Below are 21,342 nucleotides of genomic sequence, written 5' to 3'. Positions count from 1 at the left end.
CGCGTTTTTCGAGGAGTGGTCTATCTTGCTCCTCTATAATCTTTGCTGCTAACTGTCAGTGCTTGTAAGTGAATTTTGTCAAAGTGGGGCTTTGTAAAGTTTAAAATGAGCTCCAACCCGTCCCCCCAACGCAATATTCCACCACTCACCCATAGCCCCCAACTGCGCAGGCGCGGCTCATTTCCCCTTATCCCCAGCACTCCCTCCCCTTCCACTTCACCCTCCCTCTTCTTTCCCCTTGCTTCCTCCCCTCCCCCACTCCCTCACCTCTCCCCGCCTCTTCTTTCCCCTACCCTCAGTCATTCCCACCCTTCTTCGATAACCCCTTTCCCCTCCCTACCCCTCTTGACGTCATTGAAGCAGCGTCGATGACATGTGGGCTGCACAGACTTTCGCTTTTTACATGTACTGCGCATGAAAGGCATGGAGAATTATGCCTACCTAAGAGATCGATCTCTTAGGTAGGCATAATTCTCCCATGCCTTTACTATTTATATTTAATAATTATCATTTTATAATTTTAGCTAGGGTAGGCTGTGCCTACCTTGCCTACCCGGAGGGCACGTGTCTGCTACACTGCAAGATGCAAACCACTGGTTAGCCGCAAAAATAGGATTTGCCGTTGCAGTTTGCCAAGAAATACTCAAAAGAGCAACCGCAGTTCTGGAAAAAGGTCTTGTGGACAGATGAGACCAATTTTAACATATCGGAGTGATGGCAAAAGCAAAGTGTGGAAGAGAGAAGGAACTGCCCATTATCCAAAGCATACCACCTCATCTGTGAAACATGGTGGTTCGGGTGTAATGGCCTAGGCACGTTTGGCTGCTGAAGCTAAAGATGGTTGCAATACAGTGTTTAAGAAGGAACTGCAGATGCTGGAGAATCGAAGGTACACAAAAAAGCTGGAGAAACTCAGCGGGTGCAGCAGCATCTATTGAGCGAAGGAAATAGGCACGTTTTGGGCCGAAACCCTTCTTCAGACTGATCGGGGGCGGGGGTGGGCGGGGACAAGAAAGGAAAAAGGAGGAGGAGCCGGAAGGCGTGGGGATGGGAGGAGACAGCAGGGGGACTGAGGAAGGGTAGGAGACAGCAAGGACTAACAAAATTGGGAGAATTCGATGTTCATGCCCCCAGGATGCAGACTCCCCAAACGGAATATGAGGTGCTGTTCCTCCAATTTCCGGTGCTGCTCGCTGTGGCCATGGAGGAGACCCAGGACAGAGAGGTCGGAGACGGAGTGGGAGGGGGAGTTGAAGTGCTGAGCCACCGGGAGTCGAACGTGAAGTTATTGAAGGACCAGCTCCGCTAGGCGGAGGAGATTGTCAGTGGCTGGGTATAGGTTGCTTCTCTGGTCGAGGAAGAACCGGAGGGCTTGGAGACCATCGTGGTGGGGGATGGAGGTGTGGAGTGACTGGACGTCCATGGTGAAGATGAGGGGGTGAGGGCCTAGAGAATGGAATGCGCGGAGACGACGGAGAGTATCTGAGGTGTCTTGAACATAGGTAGGGAGGGATTTAACCAAGGGTGATAGGATGGAGTCAAGGTATTTGAAAATGAGTTCGGTGGGGCACGAACAGGCAGAGACAATGGGTCTTCCGGGACAGTCAGGTTTGTGGATTTTAGGGAGAAGGTAAAATCGGGCTGTGCGGGGCTGGGGAACGATGAGGTTGGAGGCTCGGTCGGGTAGGGCAGTGGAGTGGATGAAGTCGGTGATGGTGCTGGAGAGATGGTGGCCTGGTGCTCGTCAGGAGGGGAACATGGTCCAGGGGTAAGTAGGAGGAGGTGTCCGAGAGTTGGCGCGTGGCCTCAGCTTTGTAGAGATCAGCGCGCCAGACTACCACGGCACCTTCCTTGTCAGCGGGTTTGATAACCCAATCTGTGTTGTTGCGGAGTGAGTCGATGGCAGAACGTTCATGTGGTGAGAGATTGGAGTGAGACGGGGGAGTGGAGAAGTTGAGGCGGTCGATGTCACGACGGCAGTTATTGATGAAAAGTTCTAAAGCCGGAAATTGACCACGAGGGGGGTTCTACGAGGAGGGGGTGCGTTGGAGAAGGGAAAAGGGGTCATCATGTGGGGGGCAGGAGGACTCCTTCCCATGGAAGTACGCTGTGAGGCGGAGGCGACGGTAGAAGCGCTCCAAGTCGTGGTGGGCGCGGAATTCATTGAGGTGGGGACGGAGGGGTTCAAAGGTAAGACCTTGTATTTGGAAGGCAGGTGGGTGGACGGGACGTGAAGATATGTGGGTGGGACCAGTCCGGGGGGGGGAGGTCAGGGGGTGGGGGGGGGGGGGGAGGAGAACCGGAGGGCTGTGGTGTGGGGGGGGAAGAGCAGGGGTCACACAGTTAGAGGGGGTGGGGGAAGACTCAGTCGAACTGCCACTGAGGTAGACCAGGCTGGGTCGACTGGCACTAGGACCCAGTGGAGTCAACCCCAGGAGAGTGGGAGTAAGCAGCGTGAAGGCTTCAGGCCCAGTGGAGAGTCCAGGCTCCAGGTAGGGCGACGGCTGTGGGTTGTTGGAGGGAGGTGGAATGGCGAGGGTCAACGGACCCGATGGTGGGAGTCCAGTGGCGCGGGTCAGCGGACCCGATGTTCGGAGTCAATGGGCGGTTGAGTCGGGGTCCGCGGGCGATGTGTTGGAGGTCCCGGTGGGCGGATGGTCGGCGGGGCGGCGCGGCTCGGCCAGCCCGGGAAGGCGACGAGATGGGTCGGGTGCGGTGCAGCGGCCTTGCTGGGAGAGCCCCGGTCCCGCTGCGATGCCCGGTAGGTCGGGTACAGCGGCGATGCCCGGTAGGTCCGGTCCAGCGGCGTTATTGGGGGGGCCCAGTGCGACGGCGATGTCGGGTGGGCCCGGTGCGGCGATGAGGCAATACAGGTCTGGCAGAGCATCACTAGAGAAGACACTCAGCAACTGGTGATGTCCATGAATCGCAGACTTCAAGCAGTCATTGCATGCAAAGGATATGCAACAAAATACTAAATAAGACTACTTTCATTTACATGACATTGCTATGTCCCAAACATTATGGTGCCCTGACATGGAGGGGGGGGGGGGGGGGGATATGTATAAACACTGCTGTAATTTCTACATGGTGAATCCAAAATGTATAAAAATAACCTTTTTTTAAACCTGACAATGTGCACTTTAACGACGTGGGATTTATTTCTATTACAAATCTCAAAAGAGGGAGAAGAGGAGGGAAGAGACTGCGACCTAAGACTTTTGCCTCCATCACAGTGAGGAGATGCTGGGTGGACTCACTGTGGTGGATGTTAATATGTGTTTATTGTTGTTTTATTATATGGTATTATATGTATTATATGTATGACTGCTGCAATTTTGTTCAGACTTCTGAATGACAATAAAAGGCTATCTATCTATATATCTATCTAAAATGTGGAGTACAGAGGCAAATAAATAAATTATGGTGTGTCTTTGTCCCAAGCATTATGAAAGGCACTGGCCCCAATGGAAATGGCAAATACTGACCATCAAATTCCCTTGAAAACATGTTAGCCCATATCATCATGCTTACTGTCTGTCAAGGCACTCAAAGAGTTTGTAATTATTGTGAATGTCTCCTACATATGTAGAATTGGGAAACAATTTTACACATATTGAATTTGTAGAATTAGTATGGATCACAGTCTTTCAGCTCATTGACTTTATGTGATCTTGGGCAAGTCACATCAGGAGGTCTTTTTTCCCTTGTCATCTACCCAATTTTGTTTTTCTTTTATGGTCCTGAATGGATAGCCCTTAATTTTCAGACTCTGTGTCCTGGTTCTGGCCAATACAGCCAGGGATAACATCAAAGGTACACAAAAATGCTGGAGAAACAGCGGGTGAAGCAGCATCTATGGAGCGAAGGAAATGGGTAACGTTTCGGGCCGGATCCCTTCTTCAGACTGATAGGGGGTGGCAGGGAGAAGGAAGGAGAAAGGAGGAGGAGGAACCCGAGGGCTGGGGGATGGGAGGAGACAGCTCGAGGGTTAAGGAAGGGGAGGAGACAGCAAGGGCTAACAAAATTGGGAGAATTCAATGTTCATGCCCACGGATGCAGGCTCTCCAAGCGGAATATGAGGTGCTGTTCCTCCAATTTCCGGTGTTGCTCACTCTGGCAATGGAGGAGACCCAGGACAGAGAGGTCGGATTGGGAACGGGAGGGGGAGTTGAAGTGCTGAGCCACCGGGAGGTCAGGTAGGTTCTTGCGGACCGAGCGGAGGTGTTCGGCGAAACGATCGTCCAACCTCCGCTTAGTCTCACCGATGTAGATCAGCTGACATCTAGAGCAGCGGATGCAGTAGATGAGGTTGGAGGAGATACCGGGATAACATCAATCCTGATTATCCCCATCATCTGATGCATATAATTAACCTATTTTATCAAGACACAAGGGACGGCAGGTGGTGAAATCTGGAGCAACAAACAATCTGCCTATGTGAGGGGGAAATACGTATTAACAATTTGGAAATCCTGCAGAAGGACTGAGAGTAAAGGGGAGAGAGGAAGTGGTGAGACAAGGGCAAGAAAGTGATTGATGAACTGAGAAAGTGTGAATAATGACAGGCAGATGGAGCTAGGTAGGGAAGGGGGAGGTATGGAGACAGGCAGATGATTGATGGAGGCAGACCAAAAACAAAAGCAGATGAGCCAGATGCAGGAAAGGGAGCGGGAAAGCAGCAACAGCTGCTCAAGAATGATAAGTGGGAACATAAAGACTACTGGTGTTGGAATCTGGGAAGTAAGGAAGATGATAATATAAACCATTAGCAGAGAGGTGAAGTGTAGATAGAACCAGATGAGGAAGGAATCCAATGGGCACCATTACACTACACTTCTCTTTTCTGGCAATCTTCCCTTTCCACTCGGTCCTGGTGCAGGGTTTCGACCAAAAATGTTAACAATTCTCCCTCCTGGGAGATGTCAAATGTTCATGGAGCTAAATGATTGGGGATTGCCTACTCGGTTTGATCCTTGCTGGTCATCAGTCCCAGCTACAACAACTGAGATCAGAAATACGTATCCTGCAAGCTTACTATCAGGAATTATGTATTGAGGTTGAAAATTGGCAACTTGGTGATGTATCTACAAAGGCAGTCCCTGTATCTGGAATTGTACCTTACCTGTAAGTAATCATCATTAGGAGAACGGTTAACCATATAACCATATAACAATTACAGCATGGAAACAGGCTAGCTCGGCCCTTAAGTCCGTGCCGAACACTTACTCTCATCGTCCCATCTACCTGCCCTCAGACCATAACCCTCCATTCCTTTCCCGTCCATATACCTATCCAATTTAATTTTAAATGATAAAATCGAACCTGCCTCCACCACTTCCACTGGAAGCTCATTCCACACAGTTGAAACTACTGGAGAGGAAGCACAGACTAGTAGAGATTATTCCTTTAAAAAAATTGTAGTTCTCGTTAGAGTTTCTAAAAAGTAATATATATTTTTTGAGATTAAATTGTTTGATCAACACCATAGTATCAGCACATGAAAAGCCCTGCTGTTTAATGAATGTTGATTAAATCACCCTTGAATGGATGACTAACTTCTACCTTTCATTGCACAATTCCATGAAACCATACTTCTATTCCTCAGACTTTTTGTGAACTGATCCTGCACTCCAAGGACACCATTGGTGAAAGCTCATGCTCTGTTTCTTAAATTAGAGTATTTTATAAAAAAAGCCTGACTGTCACTATTCCATTAGTAATTTGTGGATGTTGATTATTATGTTTTCAGATTCACATCATAGATTTCGATGATGAAAATAACATTATTAATAAGAACGTCCTTCTGCATCAAGCAGGAGAAATATGGCACATGAGTACGAGCCCTGCAGATAAAGGTGTTCTGGCAACCTGCTACAATAAAAGTAAGTGGAGTGACCACTCACAGATTGGATAAAATAGGCTCCATTTTAAAACAGTAAAAATAATTCTGCATATTTATATATTTAATACAGACGTATTAAACAATTAAGTGAAGGAACGTTATGCAATTTTTTTCATTTCCTTCGTATTTTACAATATATTTATACCTATCAGTTGTATTTTTCTCTCAATGTGTCCTCATTTGTAAATGTATCTTAATTAACTTTTAAAAGGTATGTTAACTTTGTAATTGCAGTTCATTTCTTATATCTCATTATCTGACTGGATATTCAAACAAATGTTACTCATAAAATAAACCATATTTGAATTGAAGCATTCAATCTGCAGCAGAACAAAAAGTAAAAGTTATTTTTAATTATGATAAAGTAGTGGTAAAGATGTGACATAATGCATGTTTTTGTTCTTATATTTAGGATTTGATAAGTGTTTAAGCCACATGAGTTGTGCAAGCGAAGCCAAGGCCAATGCCATCATAAATTATAAAGTGTAATATGTCTGTTGGCCAAGTAATCTCATTCCAGCATCACTTGGTTACCAGAAATTCATTTTCTCTCATATTGCACACATGTTTTATGTGCTACCTGACTGATGTGTAAAATGGATTACAAACCTAGATCAGCACTTCATAATGCATAATGAACTTTTGAATTGTGTTTCTGTGCACATGGTGCACCTATGCATAAATGATGCTGGGCCTGCAGCAATTACTTAAATGAGTGCAATGCTTGCTGCTTTACTGCTATATCTCAATCCATCCTCTCTGTAAGGCTTTCATTATATTGACATCATTTTTAAAAGTTTTATTAGCTACATTTGATTTTTAGACTTGCCTTCTGTTCCCAAGAATTTATCTTGCTCCTCATGCTGTCCTCAGTTTCACTCCTCCTTTTAATCATTCTGAAAATTTTGATTTGTTTCTCCTTAGTTCCCAAAATTACAAGCTATAATAAATATTGCACTGTTATATTCCGGACAGCAGAATGAATAACAACTTACACGCAGGCTGCCTGGATCACAAGAGAGATTTATTACCCAACATCCCCTACTTATATACAACACCAACTCATTAGCATATACATGAATATGCATGAATACATTACACTGCTCTCCTTTTTTTAAGTATTAAATCTAAGTACACAGTTACAATTTTTTTTGTGATACTTGATCTAAACCAGTATTCATTCAATCTTAAATGATAACATAATAAATTTATTTTACATATTTATACATTTTCATTCTACCTAGACAGTGAGTTACTTAACTTAAAAACCTAATCTGCCTCCTGGTTTACGGATCCTGCCTGATCGTCTAACAGTGTAATAGGTTTAGGTGTTGACTCAATTGTCGGCTTGTTTGGCTCTGCTTTAGTACTCTGACTTTGACCAGAGACATCTGTTTCTTTGTCTGTACTGACTGAACTTTGTGTTTCAATCACAGTTGGCTCTTCCAACTCACTTTCAGATAAAGACTCGGGGATTAGGAATCCATGCTCAGTTTTTGGTTCATCTTTGGCTGGAATCATTTGATCAGCATGAACACTTTTGATCCTATCTCCAACTTCAACTAAGTATTTTTTTGTTCCACACACTTCCACTATTTTCCCAACATCCCATTTGTCTTGGCTGAACTTGTTGGGAGGACTGAGAACACGAACCTGCTCATCTGGCTTGAAGTACCTCTCCTTTTTGTGGGAGTCAAAATGCGTTTCTGACTTAATTGTTTTTGTTCAACTCTCAAAGCCAAATTGGGTTGAACTAGACTTAATCGTATTCTTAGCCTTCTCTTCATCAACAGTTCTGCAGGTGAGTAACCTGTTGTTGTGTGTGGTGTGGTTCTGTACTTCAGCAAGAAACTAGCCAAACGATGTTTCATGCTGAGCTTTGAACTACCCTGCAAAACCTGTTTCTTGAGAGCGTCTTTGACAACTCTAACAGACCTTTCCGCTGCAGTTTGACATTGTGGCAGTTCAGTCGTGTGAGAACTTGCTCGAGGATTTCCAGATGTTCTACCATGCCTTTTGTGAATATCAGTAGGTCATCCTGGTTGCGCACACAGTGCGGAATGCCTTGTAATATTTGGTCCATGACAGTCTGGACATTTTTCGGGGAGGATTTTATGCCATAGGGCAGCTTTGTATATGAATACAAGCCCTTATGTGTGTTGATAGTCAAGCACTGCTGACTTTCCTTGTCGACATTGAGTTGGGCGTAAGCGTGAGACAAATCCAGTTTAGTGAAGACTCTTGCTCCGCTAAGTTCTGCGTACAGATCTTGCGAGGTTGGTAATGGATATTGTTCGTCATCAACGGCTTGGTTGATTGTGACTTTATAGTCACCACATAGTCAAACAGTTTGATCAGCTTTGGGTACGGCCACAATTGGCGTTGCCCAGTTACTCTGGTCTGTCTTCACGTGTACTCCATTACGCTCTAATCTGTCGAGTTCTACCTCCACTAGTTGCTTTAGTGCATATGGTACAGGTCTTGGTCGACAATACACAGGCCTCGCATCTTGCTTAAGTCGAATGTGTGCGGAGTACCCTGTTATTCTCGTGTAACTGTCAGCAAAAATGTTTGCATGTTTGCTTATGACGTTTTCAATGCGTGATTTGGACAAATTGATGCTGAAAATGTTCTTCCAGTCTAACTCTATTCTACTCAGCCAATCCTTTCCAATGAGGGTTGGTTCTGTAGCTGACTACTATGATGGGTAGTGTTACTGGCTGACCATTGTGCTGAACTTTACAGTTCATTTGTCCACAAGTCTCCAAAACTTCGCCCGAGTAGGTTCTCAGCTTGACCTTACTCTCAAACAATGGTATCTGTGAGAACTTTGTTTCGTACAGGTCTTTGCTCATGACCGAACAATCTGCTGCCGTGTCAATACACATATCGATTAACTGTTCATTAATCAATAGTTTAGTTCGTAAGCCCTTGCCTTGACTGGTTGTAGGCTTATTGATGTTGGTTGCATAAATGGTGTACAACCCAAGGCCATTGTTGATTGATTCCCGCAGATTGTTGGTTTCCTGTTCTAAGCTTAGCCCGGCATGCTGAGGTGATATGGCCTTTCTTCTGGCTGTTATAGCACTTGGCCATTTTGAACTGACAAAATTGGGATGAGTGATTACCGTTGCAACGATAACAACTGGCTGAACCTGGCTCCCCGCCATACTTCAGTTTTGGTTTAGAGTCTCTTAGTTTGGTCATGGGCACTGCCTTGTGACTAAACGGCCACTGTTGTTCGTGGTGGGCGAAACTCGCAAGCATTCTTTGATGCCATCTCTATTGTGGTAGCAATCTTGCATGCTTTCTCGAATGTGAGATCTGGAGTGTTCATCAGTTTGGACTGAATTCGTTCATCCACTAGACCACAAACAAATCTGTCGCGTAGTGCTCGTCCAAGAAAGGTTCCAAAGTTACAGTGTAAACTTAAGTTTTTCAAGGCAACAATGTACTCATTGATTGTCTCATTCTGCGTCTGGTTTCTAGTGCCAAATTTATAGCTTTCTGCAATTTCCAGAGGCTTTGGGTTGAAGTGCTCCTCCAACTTCTTTATAATGTCATTGAATGGCGCGTCTTTTGCCGTTAAGGGAATAAGGAGATTCACGTGTGTGCCGTACACTTCATACCGATCTCCGTGAGCAGAATCGCTTTCATGCGTTCGCAAGCGGCCTTATTTGTTTCAGTCACTATCTCTCCTTCACCACTAATCTCCAATATATTGTTTGCCGTGAAAAACATTAGCAATGTTACAAAATTTTGAGATTTAAAAAATCAAGTCTGCAATTTATCCCATCAGATAAAGCATAACAATAAGTTTAATTTGACACCAAATTCACTTTCATATCTCAAGTATTAAAAAAGTTATGACCATTTTCATACTCGGAAATTAGCATCTTGTTCCCTATTGATGTTCAATGGGCATTACAAAAAAGCTGTGATCTTAGATAGTCAAAAGCACATTTCTTAAGGAAAGATTAACATTTTTAAATAGCCTAAGTGTCCAAAGATTATTCACAAATAATTCACAATATAACATGATTTTTATATCTAATTTACATTAATTTATAGGCCAAATGGAAGGAATTTAGTGTTCAATTGCTGTAAATAAATCGGTTTTCTAGTGGGTTCATGTGGAACGCGCAGGTTTAGAATGTTGACAGCGCGCTGGATTAGTGCCCTCAAATGCCGAGAAAAATACTGGGGGATATAAAAAGCCCAAAATGAGCTACTCGCTATAGAAAATTATAATTATAAGGTTATATACATGCCCCATTTAATGTAAAAATAAGGTACATACCTTTAATTGTTTGCTTTATAAAACCCTGGGGCTGCCAGAGCTTGCGGAATGAACGAGAGCTTTTAAATTTATTATATCTACTCTTCGAGGCCTATAAAACTAATAATAGCTTTTGGGACCGGGTCTTGCAGCGATTCTCCGTTAATGATTTACTAGGCTGAACATCTGCGATTGGAACAGCCTAGTAAAAATCGGGTTTTAAACCCGCCCCCTCTAAACAGCTCCAAAATCACACACAAGGGGAGGGGCAGATGCTCAGCCACGATTCAGGTACGTTTTGTAACATACCTAAAAACATGTTTGCTCTCTCCATTTAGGAGCTGAATGGCTCTCTACTCTTGTCAAAAGTGCCAAGGTGTGGCGGTCCCTCTTTTCCTGACCTTGACCAGGCCACTACAAAGGTTTCCAATGTAGCCCGTGGACGCTGCCATCGTGTTGTTCTCTTTTTTTATTAAATAAAAGGCCCGTTCGAAAACTCTGAATTCCTGTCTATTCTGGTGTAACAATTCATCTAAAACTTAGCTGTACAAAGACTATTCAGCTTGAGGAATTCGACAAAAAAAACTCAGTCTAAAATGTTATAGACTCCCAAGGACGACATCTTGCCACATAGACACAACATAGAGTTAGGCTGACAAACTCTCGCCGATTTATCCAGCTGCTGTTTTAAACTACAGTCCCCTGCATAGAAGGATCTGCAGGCCTCTCATGTCCAGCTCACAAACAACTGTGACACAACTCCGTATTTACTGTTTAAAATGTTAAACAATACTGTGCGTTGTAAAACACTTGCACTATATTTAAAGGATGAGTTCACAAACTCTATCCCATCCTTGTCGCCAATTTTGTTATATTCCGGACAGCAGAATGAACAACAATTTACACACAGGCTGCCTGGATCACAAGAGAGATTTATTACCCAACATCCCCAACTTATATACAACCCCAACTCATTAGCATATACAAGAATATGCATGAATACATTACATACCTTAGTTCCCAAAATTACAAGCTATATTAAATATTGCACGATTACAGAATGATTATGGATATTATAAGAAATAACATAAAAGGTTATTTGGACAATGACCATGCACGAGCGGTTTACACAAGAGATGAAATACCATCCTTGCCGTCAGAGACCTAAATGCAATTCTGGATATTGGGGGACGTGGGGAGAGGAATGTATTTTATGGTTGGGTATCATTCCCTTGGCCCATATGTCAGCAATGATTTTTGATTTCCTTTTCTAGAATTTAATTTGGAAGGTTTCCCTTGGGCCACAAACACAACTATCCAATTTACTTCAGGGAGCTGAAAACAAGGGTTAGGCCTTTTAATTACTGGGTAAGAGACTTTGCATCTTATTTTCTTCAGGCCTTCTTGTGCAGAGCAATGCATTGAGCGCAAAGATTTTGAATTTAGAACTGGTATTGATGATTTTCTCTGAAAGCTGAGGTTGGCATGACATTGACATTGCATGAAACTTGAAATGGTCACAAATATTGAAATAATAAAATAGAAATACTGTTTTAAATAGTTTCTGCAAGTACAACTTGTGATGGTGAAATGCAATATCTTTAGGACTAAATAAATCCTCCAGGTATCATTGTCACTGACATTCCCATGAATGTTACTTGTGAACCATGCAAGATAGCTTTTTTAGATTGTAATTTGGGTTGTAATTTGGTAACCCACTCCCTGATATTCAGAATTGCTTTTAGGACTCTAGGCAAGATAGGTATTTCATATCTTTAAAATGTGTAAACTGCTTGTGTTGGGACATTGTCCAAATAGTTTTGCATGTTACTTATTATAGTATCCATATTTATTGCCAGATGTCTTCATTCAAGTTTAAGTATACAAACAAGGGGTCTGCAGAGAAAACAAAAATCATTCACAAATGTAATGAACAATGAAAATGTTAGTACTTTAGTTTATTTTCTTCAACAGTTACATTAACATTACAATACACATAACTGTAAAAATAAAAGTAAGGCCAATTCGGTGGCGATGTTAGAAAGAGAGCATCCTTTCGGCCAATAAATATACATTGAAAAAGTTCAGTGTGTGTATTAGGCAATAAGGCGTTCTTTTTGCTATAATTTATCTACCTTGTGAGGGTAAGTGTTCCTAAGGGAGTTATTGTTATGAGGATGGAGATGCCTGGGGTAAAAATTGGTACCTACAACATTTCTTCCCATTGGATTGTCAGTTCCATGTATCTCAGACCAGCAGGTCATAAAGTAACTGCAGAAAGAAGTGTTTTATGTACATTGCTTATGCAGTTGATTAAATAGTAAGAGCATTTAGTAGAAATCAAACTAAAGGACATGCAAAAGTTCAGAAATGCAAGTCAGAGTTTTTACAGACAATTGGAACAAGGGGAAAAATAATGCCGTTTATTTTACAGATAGGTATGTCTGCAGTAGAACTGGCCAATTCCGATACAAACAGAGAAGTGTTGAATTTGATTTTCAGTCCCACTATTGTCAATGTGTCCAGTCGGAAGATGGAGTGCTGCTCGTCAAACTTGCATTGGGCCTGAAACAGTGCACAAAGCCACGGGCAGATAGGTTATAATGGGAGTGGGTTGGAGAATTATAGTGACAGGCAACTGAAAGCTCTTGTTGCCCTTATAACTTAAACACAGGTGCTCGGCATTTGGTTTTTCTGATATACATTGCATCTTGCAAATGTTCTCCCTCCCAATCCTCTCTTTTTGATGAGTTCCTAAAGTTACCACTGGGTCTCAGAGTGAGTCTGAAAATATTTCCTTCCCATGATCTTTCTCACGCAAAGCCTCCCATCACTCAGCTGTCCAGATAGAACATATAGCACAAGGCCAAGGCTTTAGGCCCACAATGCCTGTGCCGAACATGATGCAGAGAACATTTCATCTGCCTGCACATAATCTATATCCCTCCATATCCGCATGCTTATCGAAAATATCTTAAATACCACTTTCTTATCGGCCTCAACCACCACCACCCGGCAGCGTTTTCCAGGCACTCACCACCCTCTGTGCAAAAAAAACCCACTTGCCATGCACATCTCCTTTAATCACCTTAATGCTGTGCCCTCTAAGGCCTTTCTAATTCCATTCTCTTCAGATTCAGATTCAGATTCAATTTTAATTGTCATTGTCAGTGTACAGTACAGAGACAACGAAATGCATTTAGCATCTCCCTTGAAGAGCGACATAGCAAACGATTTGAATTAAAAAAAAAAAAAAGTGTCGGGGGGGGGGGGGGTGGTGATTGGCAGTCACCGATGTACGTTGTTTAGTAGAGTGACAGCCGCCGGAAAGAAGCTGTTCCTCGACCTGCTGGTTCGGCAACGGAGAGACCTGTAGCGCCTCCCGGATGGTAGGAGGGTAAACAGTCCATGGTTGGGGTGAGAGCAGTCCTTGGCGATGCTGAGCGCCCTCTGCAGACAGCGCTTGCTTTGGACAGACTCAATGGAGGGGAGCGTGGAACCGGTGACGCGTTGGGCAATTTTCACCACCCTCTGCAATGCCTTCCGGTTGGAGACAGAGCAGTTGCCATACCATACTGTGATGCAGTTGGTAAGGATGCTCTCGATGGTGCAGCGGTAGAAGTTCACCAGGATCTGAGGAGACAGATGGACCTTCTTCAGTCTCCTCAGGAAGAAGAGACGCTGATGAGCCTTCTTGATCAGAGTAGAGGTATTGTGGGTCCAAGAGAGGTCATCGGAGATGTTGACTCCCAGGAACCTGAAGCTAGAAACATGTTCCACCTCCGTCCCGTTAATGTGGATGGGGGTGTGCGTGCCGCCTCTGGACTTCCTGAAGTCTACAATGAGCTCCTTGGTCTTCTTGGAGTTAAGGGCCAGGTTGTTGTCAGCGCACCATGCTGCTAAGTGCTGGACCTCCTCCCTGTAGGCCAGCTCATCGTTGTTGCTGATGAGGCCAATCACCGTTGTATCATCTGCATACTTGATGATGGTGTTAGTACCATGTACAGGTGTGCAGTCATAGGTGAAGAGGGAGTAGAGGAGAGGGCTCAGCACACAGCCCTGAGGAACGCCGGTGTTCAGGGTGAGGGTTGAAGAGGTGTGCTTGTCTAACTTCACAGACTGGGGTCTGTTGGTTAGAAAGTCCAGTATCCAGTTGCAGAGGGAGGGGTCGATGCCCAGGTTACCGAGTTTGGTGATCAGTTTTGATGGAATAATGGTGTTGAATGCTGAGCTGTAATCGATGAACAGCATTCTTACATAAGTGTCTCTGTTGTCAAGGTGGGAGAGGGCGGAGTGAAGTGCCGTTGAGATGGCATCCTCCGTACTCCTGTTCTTGCGGTAGGCAAACTGATAGGGATCCAGTGTGGGGGGTAGGCAGCTTTTGAGGTGTGCCAGGACCAGCCTCTCGAAGCACTTGGTGATGATGGGGGTAAGTGCAACTGGGCGGAAGTCGTTGAGGCTTGCCGCAGTGGAGTGTTTTGGCACTGGCACGATGGAGGTGGCTTTAAGGCAAGTGGGGACAACTGCTTGGGCAAGTGACAGGTTGAAGATGTCAGTCCAGACGTCTGTCAGCTGCGCAGCACAGGCACTGAGCACGCGCCCGGGGATGCCGTCAGGGCCAGCAGCCTTACGTGCATTAGTCCTACTCAGTGCCACGTACACGTCGTAGGGGGTGAGTGTGAGGGGTTGGTGATCGGCAGGTAGCACAGCCTTGATGGCTGTCTCTAGATTGTCCCTGTCGAAGCGGCCATAGAAGTGATTAAGCTCCTCAAGGAAGGAGGCGTCGCTGGATGTGGGGGTGATGTTGGAGGGTCTGTAGTCCGTGATGGCCTGGATGCCTTGCCACATGCGTCGGGGGTCGGAGTTAAACCTTGCATGGAATTAATTTTCCTTTTTGATCAAATTTACAACCTCTTTGTTTGTCCAAGGTTATCTTACTTTGCCATCCTTATCCCTCTTCCTTACTGGAACGTGCCAGTTCTGAACTTTGATCAACTGGAGTTTAAACGACTCCCACATGTCAGATGTGGACTTGCAACCTGACCCAAAATATGTTCGCCAATCCATGTTCTCCAGAAATGCTGTCTGACCCCCTCGAGTTACTCCAGTACTTTGTATTTCTTGCTCAGGATTCCAGCGTGCAGTTCCTTTTGCCTACCATGGAAATTGTCCCATGTTGTTAGTCTGACTGAGTCTTAATTGGTCTCAGAACATCCTACCTTGCGGAAGAAGCTTCACGAGAAAGTCTGTCGGAGTTCAGGAAATATAAACCAGCATGGCCTTTTCTTCCACAATATCTGAGCCGAACACTATGCCAAATTCAACTCATCTTTTCTGTCTCCATTCCCTGCATATCCATATGCCTATCTAAAAGCATTTTAAATACCACTATCATCTCTCTTCCACCACCACCCTTGCCAGGCACCCATTCCTATCTGTAAAAAAAAAAATACTTGCCTCGCGCATCACCTTTAAATTTACTGATCTTAAACTTATCCCCTCTAGTCTTTAACATTCCACCATGGAAAAAAAATTATAACTCTCTACCCTATCATAATTTTATATACTTCTATCATATCTCCCTTCAAACTCCAACGATCCAGAGGGAAAAAATCAAAGCCTGTTCAACCTCTCATTATACTGTAACTATTACCCTCTAATCCAGGCAGCATTTTGGTAAACCTTCCTCTTCCTTCATCCTATCCATTGCCTCCACATCCTGTCTGTACTGAGGGGACAGGGACTGCACACAATGCTCTAAATGCAGCCTAACCAAAATTTGATAAAGCTGTGACAAAGCTCTTCCGCACGATGCCCCAACTAATGTAAGCAAAGATACCATCCACCTTATCTACCATTTCATCTGCTTGTGTTGCCACTTTCAGTGAGCTATGAACTTGGACCCTAAGATCCCTCTGTATACCCATGTTGTTAAGGGCCATGCTATTTACTGTATACATCATAGTTATGCTGATTAACCTCCATCTGCTATTTCTAAACCCTCATCTGTAACTTATCTATATCCCTCTGTAATATTTGATAACTTTCCTTCCTGTCCGCAATTTTCGTGTCACCTGCAAACTTACTAATCGGCACATTTACATTTATGTTCAAGAGGTTTGTGTAGAACACTACTACTTGCAGATCATCAGCCAGAATAATACCCAACCACCACTACCCCCTGTCAGTTCTGAATCCGAACGACTAAATCTCTGTAGATCTTATACATTTTAATCTACTCGATCAGCCTACCATGAGGGACTTATCAAATGTATTTTTTAAATATATCTAGACCACATCCACTGCGCTAACCCCATCAACCACCTTTGGCGCCTCCTCAAAAAAACTCGAAATCATGTTAGTAAGATATGACCTGCCACAGACAGGGCCATGCTGACTATCCCTGGTTATTCCAATTCACTTTCACATGCAATGAATCCTCCCCAATAGCTTCCCTACTACTGACATAAGACTCAGTAGTCTATACTTGCCTTGATTTTCTCTCCTTCCCTTCTTAAACAAAGAAACACCATTGGTGACTCTCCATTCCTCTGGAACCTTGGTTGAGAGCAGATCCAAAGATCTTTATTAAGGCCCCTGTAATCTTTTCTCCTGCCACTCTCAATAATCTGGGATAGATCCCATCAAACCATGAGGATTTAACCGTTTCGCATTTCAAGAGCCCCAACCCCACTTTCTTAATCTCAAACTGCTCTTCCTCACACTGATCTATCTTCCATGCCCTTCTCCTTGGTAACTACAGTTGCAAAATACTAATTTAATATCCCGTTTACAGCCTCTAACCTCCAAGCATAAATTCCCTCCTTTATTTTTGAATGGTCCTATCCTCTCCCTAGTTACTCTCTTGTTTTGAATATACATTTATTAAGCCTTGAGATTTTCTTTAATGCGACTTGCCAGTGACATCCCATGGCACCTTTTGGTCCTTCTAATTCACTACCTGACTTGCCTCCTGCTCAGCTCATATTCCTAAAAGGTCATGTCTGATTTTCATCTTCTTAAATCTTTTTCTTTTTGATCAAATATATAACCTCTATTGTTATTCAAAGTTTCTGAATGCTGATCAGCTAGCCTTTAAATGACTTGTAAGTATCTGATATGGACATGCCCTAATATAATCACCCTAGTTTATGCCTAATAGAGTTGTAATCTGCATCCTAAAGCACACTTCAAACAATTCAATTGATCATTTATTTCATTGTTGATATAGGAATACTTACAAACTTTCCCGGTTAATTCTCACTGTTCAAAAGTCACCCAATATGCAAAGACACATTTTGGTTTGATTACAGAATAGAAACGGGAATAGTCCCCGAGGATTGGCGTACTGCGCATGTTATTCCATTGTTTAAAAAGGGTTCTAAGAATAAACCTAGCAATTATAGACCTGTTAGTTTGACTTCAGTGGTGGGCAAATTAATGAAAAGATACTTAGAGATAATATATATAAGCATCTGGATAAACAGGGTCTGATTAGGAACAGTCAACATGGATTTGTGCCTGGAAGGTCATGTTTGACTATTCTTCTTGAATTTTTTTGAAGAGGTTACTAGGGAAATTGACGAGGGTAAAGTAGTGGATGTTGTTTATATGGACTTTAGTAAGGCCTTTGACAAGGTTCCTCATGGAAGGTTGGTTAAGAAGGTTCAACTGTTGGGTATAAATGCAGGAGTAGCAAGATGGATTCAACAGTGGCTGAATGGGAGACGCCAGAGGGTAATGGTGGATGGCTGTTTGTCGGGTTGGAGGCAGGTGACTAGTGGGGTGCCTCAGGGAATCTGTGTTGGATCCTTTGTTGTTTGTCATGTACATCAATGATCTGGATGAAGGTGTGGTAAATTGGATTAGTAAGTATGCAAATGATACCAAGATAGGGGGTGTTGTGTATAATGAAGAGGATTTCCAAAGTCTACAGAGTGATTTAGGCCATTTGGAAGAATGGGCTGAAAGATGGCAGATGGAGTTTGATAAATGTGAGGTGCTACACCTTGGCAGGACAAATCAAAATAGTACACGGTAAATGGTAGGGAATTGAAAAATGCAGTTGAACAGAGGGATCTGGGAATAACCGTGCATAGTTCCTTGAAGGTGGAATCTCATATAGACAGGGTGGTAAAGAAAGCTTTTGGTATGCTAGCCTTTATAAATCAGAGCATTGAGTATAGAAGCTGGGATGTAATGTTAAAATTGTACAAGGCATTGGTGAGACCAAATCTGGGGTATGGTGTACAATTTTGGTCACCCAATTATAGGAAGGATGTCAACAAAATAGAGAGAGTACAGAGGAGATTTACTAGAATGTTGCCTGGGTTTCAACAACTAAGTTACAGAGAAATGTTGAATAAGTTAGGTCTTTATTCTCTGGAGCGCAGAAGGTGAAGGGGGGACTTGATAGAGGTCTTTAAAATGATGAGAGGGATAGACAGAGTTGATGTGGACAAGCCTTTCCCTTTGAGAATAGGGAAGATTCAAACAAGAGGACACGACTTCAGAATTAAGGGACAGAAGTTTAGGGGTAACATAGGGGGAACTTCTTTACTCAGAGAGTGGTAGCGGTGTGGAATGAGCTTCCAGTGGAAGTGGTGGAGGCAGGTTCGTTGGTATCATTTAAAAATAAATTGGATAGGCATATGGATGAGAAGGGAATGGAGGGTTATGGTATGAGTGCAGGCAGGTGGGGCTAAGGGAAAATAATTATTCGGCATGGACATGTAGGGCCGAGATGGCCTGTTTCCGTGCTGTAATTGTTATATGGTTATAAATTGATACTACAAATACCTCAAGAAACATCTTGGTGAAGGCAGACGTGGCAGGCGAAATACATCACTACCTTCAATGCAGCACAACACTATTCAGTTGATTGAGCAAAAGGGTATTTGAAGATCAAGACGTCAGATCCGGAACATAACTCATGGTCTAACACACAGCACGATTACTTGCTCTTTGTGCGTCAGAAACCTAGACAATCTACATCAAATGTCTTGAGATATGACCAGTACTGTTTGCTCAAAATTCTCCAAATTTACTGCAAGGTTAAGAGATCCATTGTTAGTGTTCTTTTCCGGACTAATGCCTCTGGTGTTCAAACACTAGTTCTACCCAGTTTGCCACGCGAGCTTTGGTTAAACCATGTGATTTTTATGCCCGATGCCAGATTCCTAATTCAGCCATTTGGCATAGGCAGGGAGAGGAAAAAAAATCAAGGTTGTGCCCAAACCCTCCCCAGTGAAATCTGGGAATGTCTTGTGTATGGAGGGGAGGTGGAGCATTCAGTGTGTTGCAAACCTTGGGTTTGTGTGAGCACAGAGGCTCTGCTTAAGTGGCCGAAAGAATTTACTACCACAAAATCTGTCTAGCCCACCAGCTGCTGCCTGCACTATCTGTGAGAGTCTATGGTTCTCACATTGGCCTCATCAGCCATCTCAGAACCTACAAAACTGGAAGTAAAATCATCCTTTGACACCAAGGGGCGCCATAAGAAGAAAAGTAATTTTTCATTGCATTGCATTCTGTGATCTTTCTATCTCTGAAAAACTTAGTATTGTTTGCAACTTGTGCATCTTATCTCTTTAATTATGACGGGAAATTAATATTGTTAATGATTTCTGGAAGAAGTCTTCAGAGAGAAGAGGTGAATGTAAAATTCATGAGCATTATCTTCCATATCCGTTGCTTTTTTTCTTCTGTAATGTGATGGCTTTCTTCCCAGGCATGTTTTATGCTCTTTGCTGTATACCACCATGGAGTATGCAATGCAAAAATATGTGTTTGTTCCTTGGTTAATGAAAACTGCAAACTTGGGCAGAGGAATGGGTTTGTGCTGGAGTTTGAAGATTATTCCTGCGAACTTCAGGCAGCAGCTGGTTTGGAAGTAATTGAATAAATTGGACTGCATGGGAGGAATTTATTTGCCATCTGCTGAATATCCCGAGGAACTTCATATGATGGTTTAGACTATCAACGTGATAATCAGGTTCTGGGGCTATTCATGGCAAGTATTTACATAGAACGACATAGAATTCATCATCAAATTCTTATTGGTCCAATAGTTCTGTGCTATTTGCATTGCATACAGGCCCCTCCCCATTATGCATCATAGTTACCTCAATGTATCAATGTATGCTATTCTTTTTCCCTCATGCACTTATCCCACTTTCTCTTTTAAAGCAAGTATAAGTAATCCAGAATTTAGAATGAATTGCAAGATATGTACTCTAATAAGAAATGCACTTTGAAATATTTTCCAATTGTCTAATGAAACTTAATCTGAGTACTTTTTGGTACAATTGCTCTTTATTAAAAACTGCTGCGCTTGAACTACAAAGAAACTCAGGGACCCATCATAAATTAATAAAACATTCATAAAACAATGTCCTGTACAACTTGTTTATGCCTTCAGGTTTAGTGTTTTAAATGTTTCTACCAGAATATATATTTTTAACGTTATGTTTGGAGTTCTTTAACTAATATAAAGAATATTGGCAGATGGCACAAGGGAAAACATCACACTTCAGTTGTCAGAATTCTATTTATAAGTGCTTACAGTGAAAATATATATTTTTTAAATGCAGTAACAACAATTTTATTTTTTGTGTTTCCAAAATACAAAATTATAGAAATTATTAAAACATCTCTTTTGCTAGCCATTTATCCTGATTATTTTTGTTGTTGTTGCTTTTTTCTATTCTTCCCAACCCTCCCTTGTCTCCCTCTGGTTTATTTATGGGCTTCTTTCCAGGTTTATTCTTGTTCACCTTTGTCTTTTTTCCCATTCCTTTCTGTCCTTTGGCACTCAATGCTCATTATCCCTGCAGCAGCAAGGGGTGTCTGATCAGCTCTATTGATTTTCTGTGCTGCTGGCAATGATAACCCAGGCTTTCTTTCCACTAGAAAATCCACTATAAGTTGCGTGCTCCGGGGGATTTTGAAACGGAGCAAGAAAACCACAGGGGGGGATAATATAAAATGGAGCAAGAATGAAGGAAGTAGATGGTAAATTAACTGTTCAAGCTGCACTGGACAGATTAATACATTTCTTTTTTTAATGTATGTCATCACATAAAGCAAAGACTTAAAAAAAACCCCACCAGTATAACGAAACGAAAACATTTAGAATGAAATGAGGCAGAGCATCATG

At 43.0% G+C, this 21,342-nt stretch overlaps 1 protein-coding gene across 2 annotated transcripts in view; it reads left to right on the top strand.

Annotated features, from left to right (window-relative positions):
- Positions 1-21,342, top strand: part of eipr1 (EARP complex and GARP complex interacting protein 1) — a 60,588-nt gene that overhangs the window by 11,763 nt on the left and 27,483 nt on the right. For both annotated transcript variants that reach the window (XM_055635256.1, XM_055635257.1), the window contains exon 3: positions 5,753-5,885. In XM_055635256.1, the coding sequence (XP_055491231.1) occupies positions 5,753-5,885 (133 nt within the window). The remainder of the gene's footprint in view (positions 1-5,752; positions 5,886-21,342) is intronic.

This window comes from Leucoraja erinacea, chromosome 5 (genome assembly GCF_028641065.1).
Source record: "Leucoraja erinacea ecotype New England chromosome 5, Leri_hhj_1, whole genome shotgun sequence".
Classification (NCBI taxonomy): domain Eukaryota; kingdom Metazoa; phylum Chordata; class Chondrichthyes; order Rajiformes; family Rajidae; genus Leucoraja; species Leucoraja erinaceus.
The sequence above is the reverse complement of the archived record's forward strand: the minus strand, read 5'-3'. Positions and strand labels throughout refer to the sequence as shown.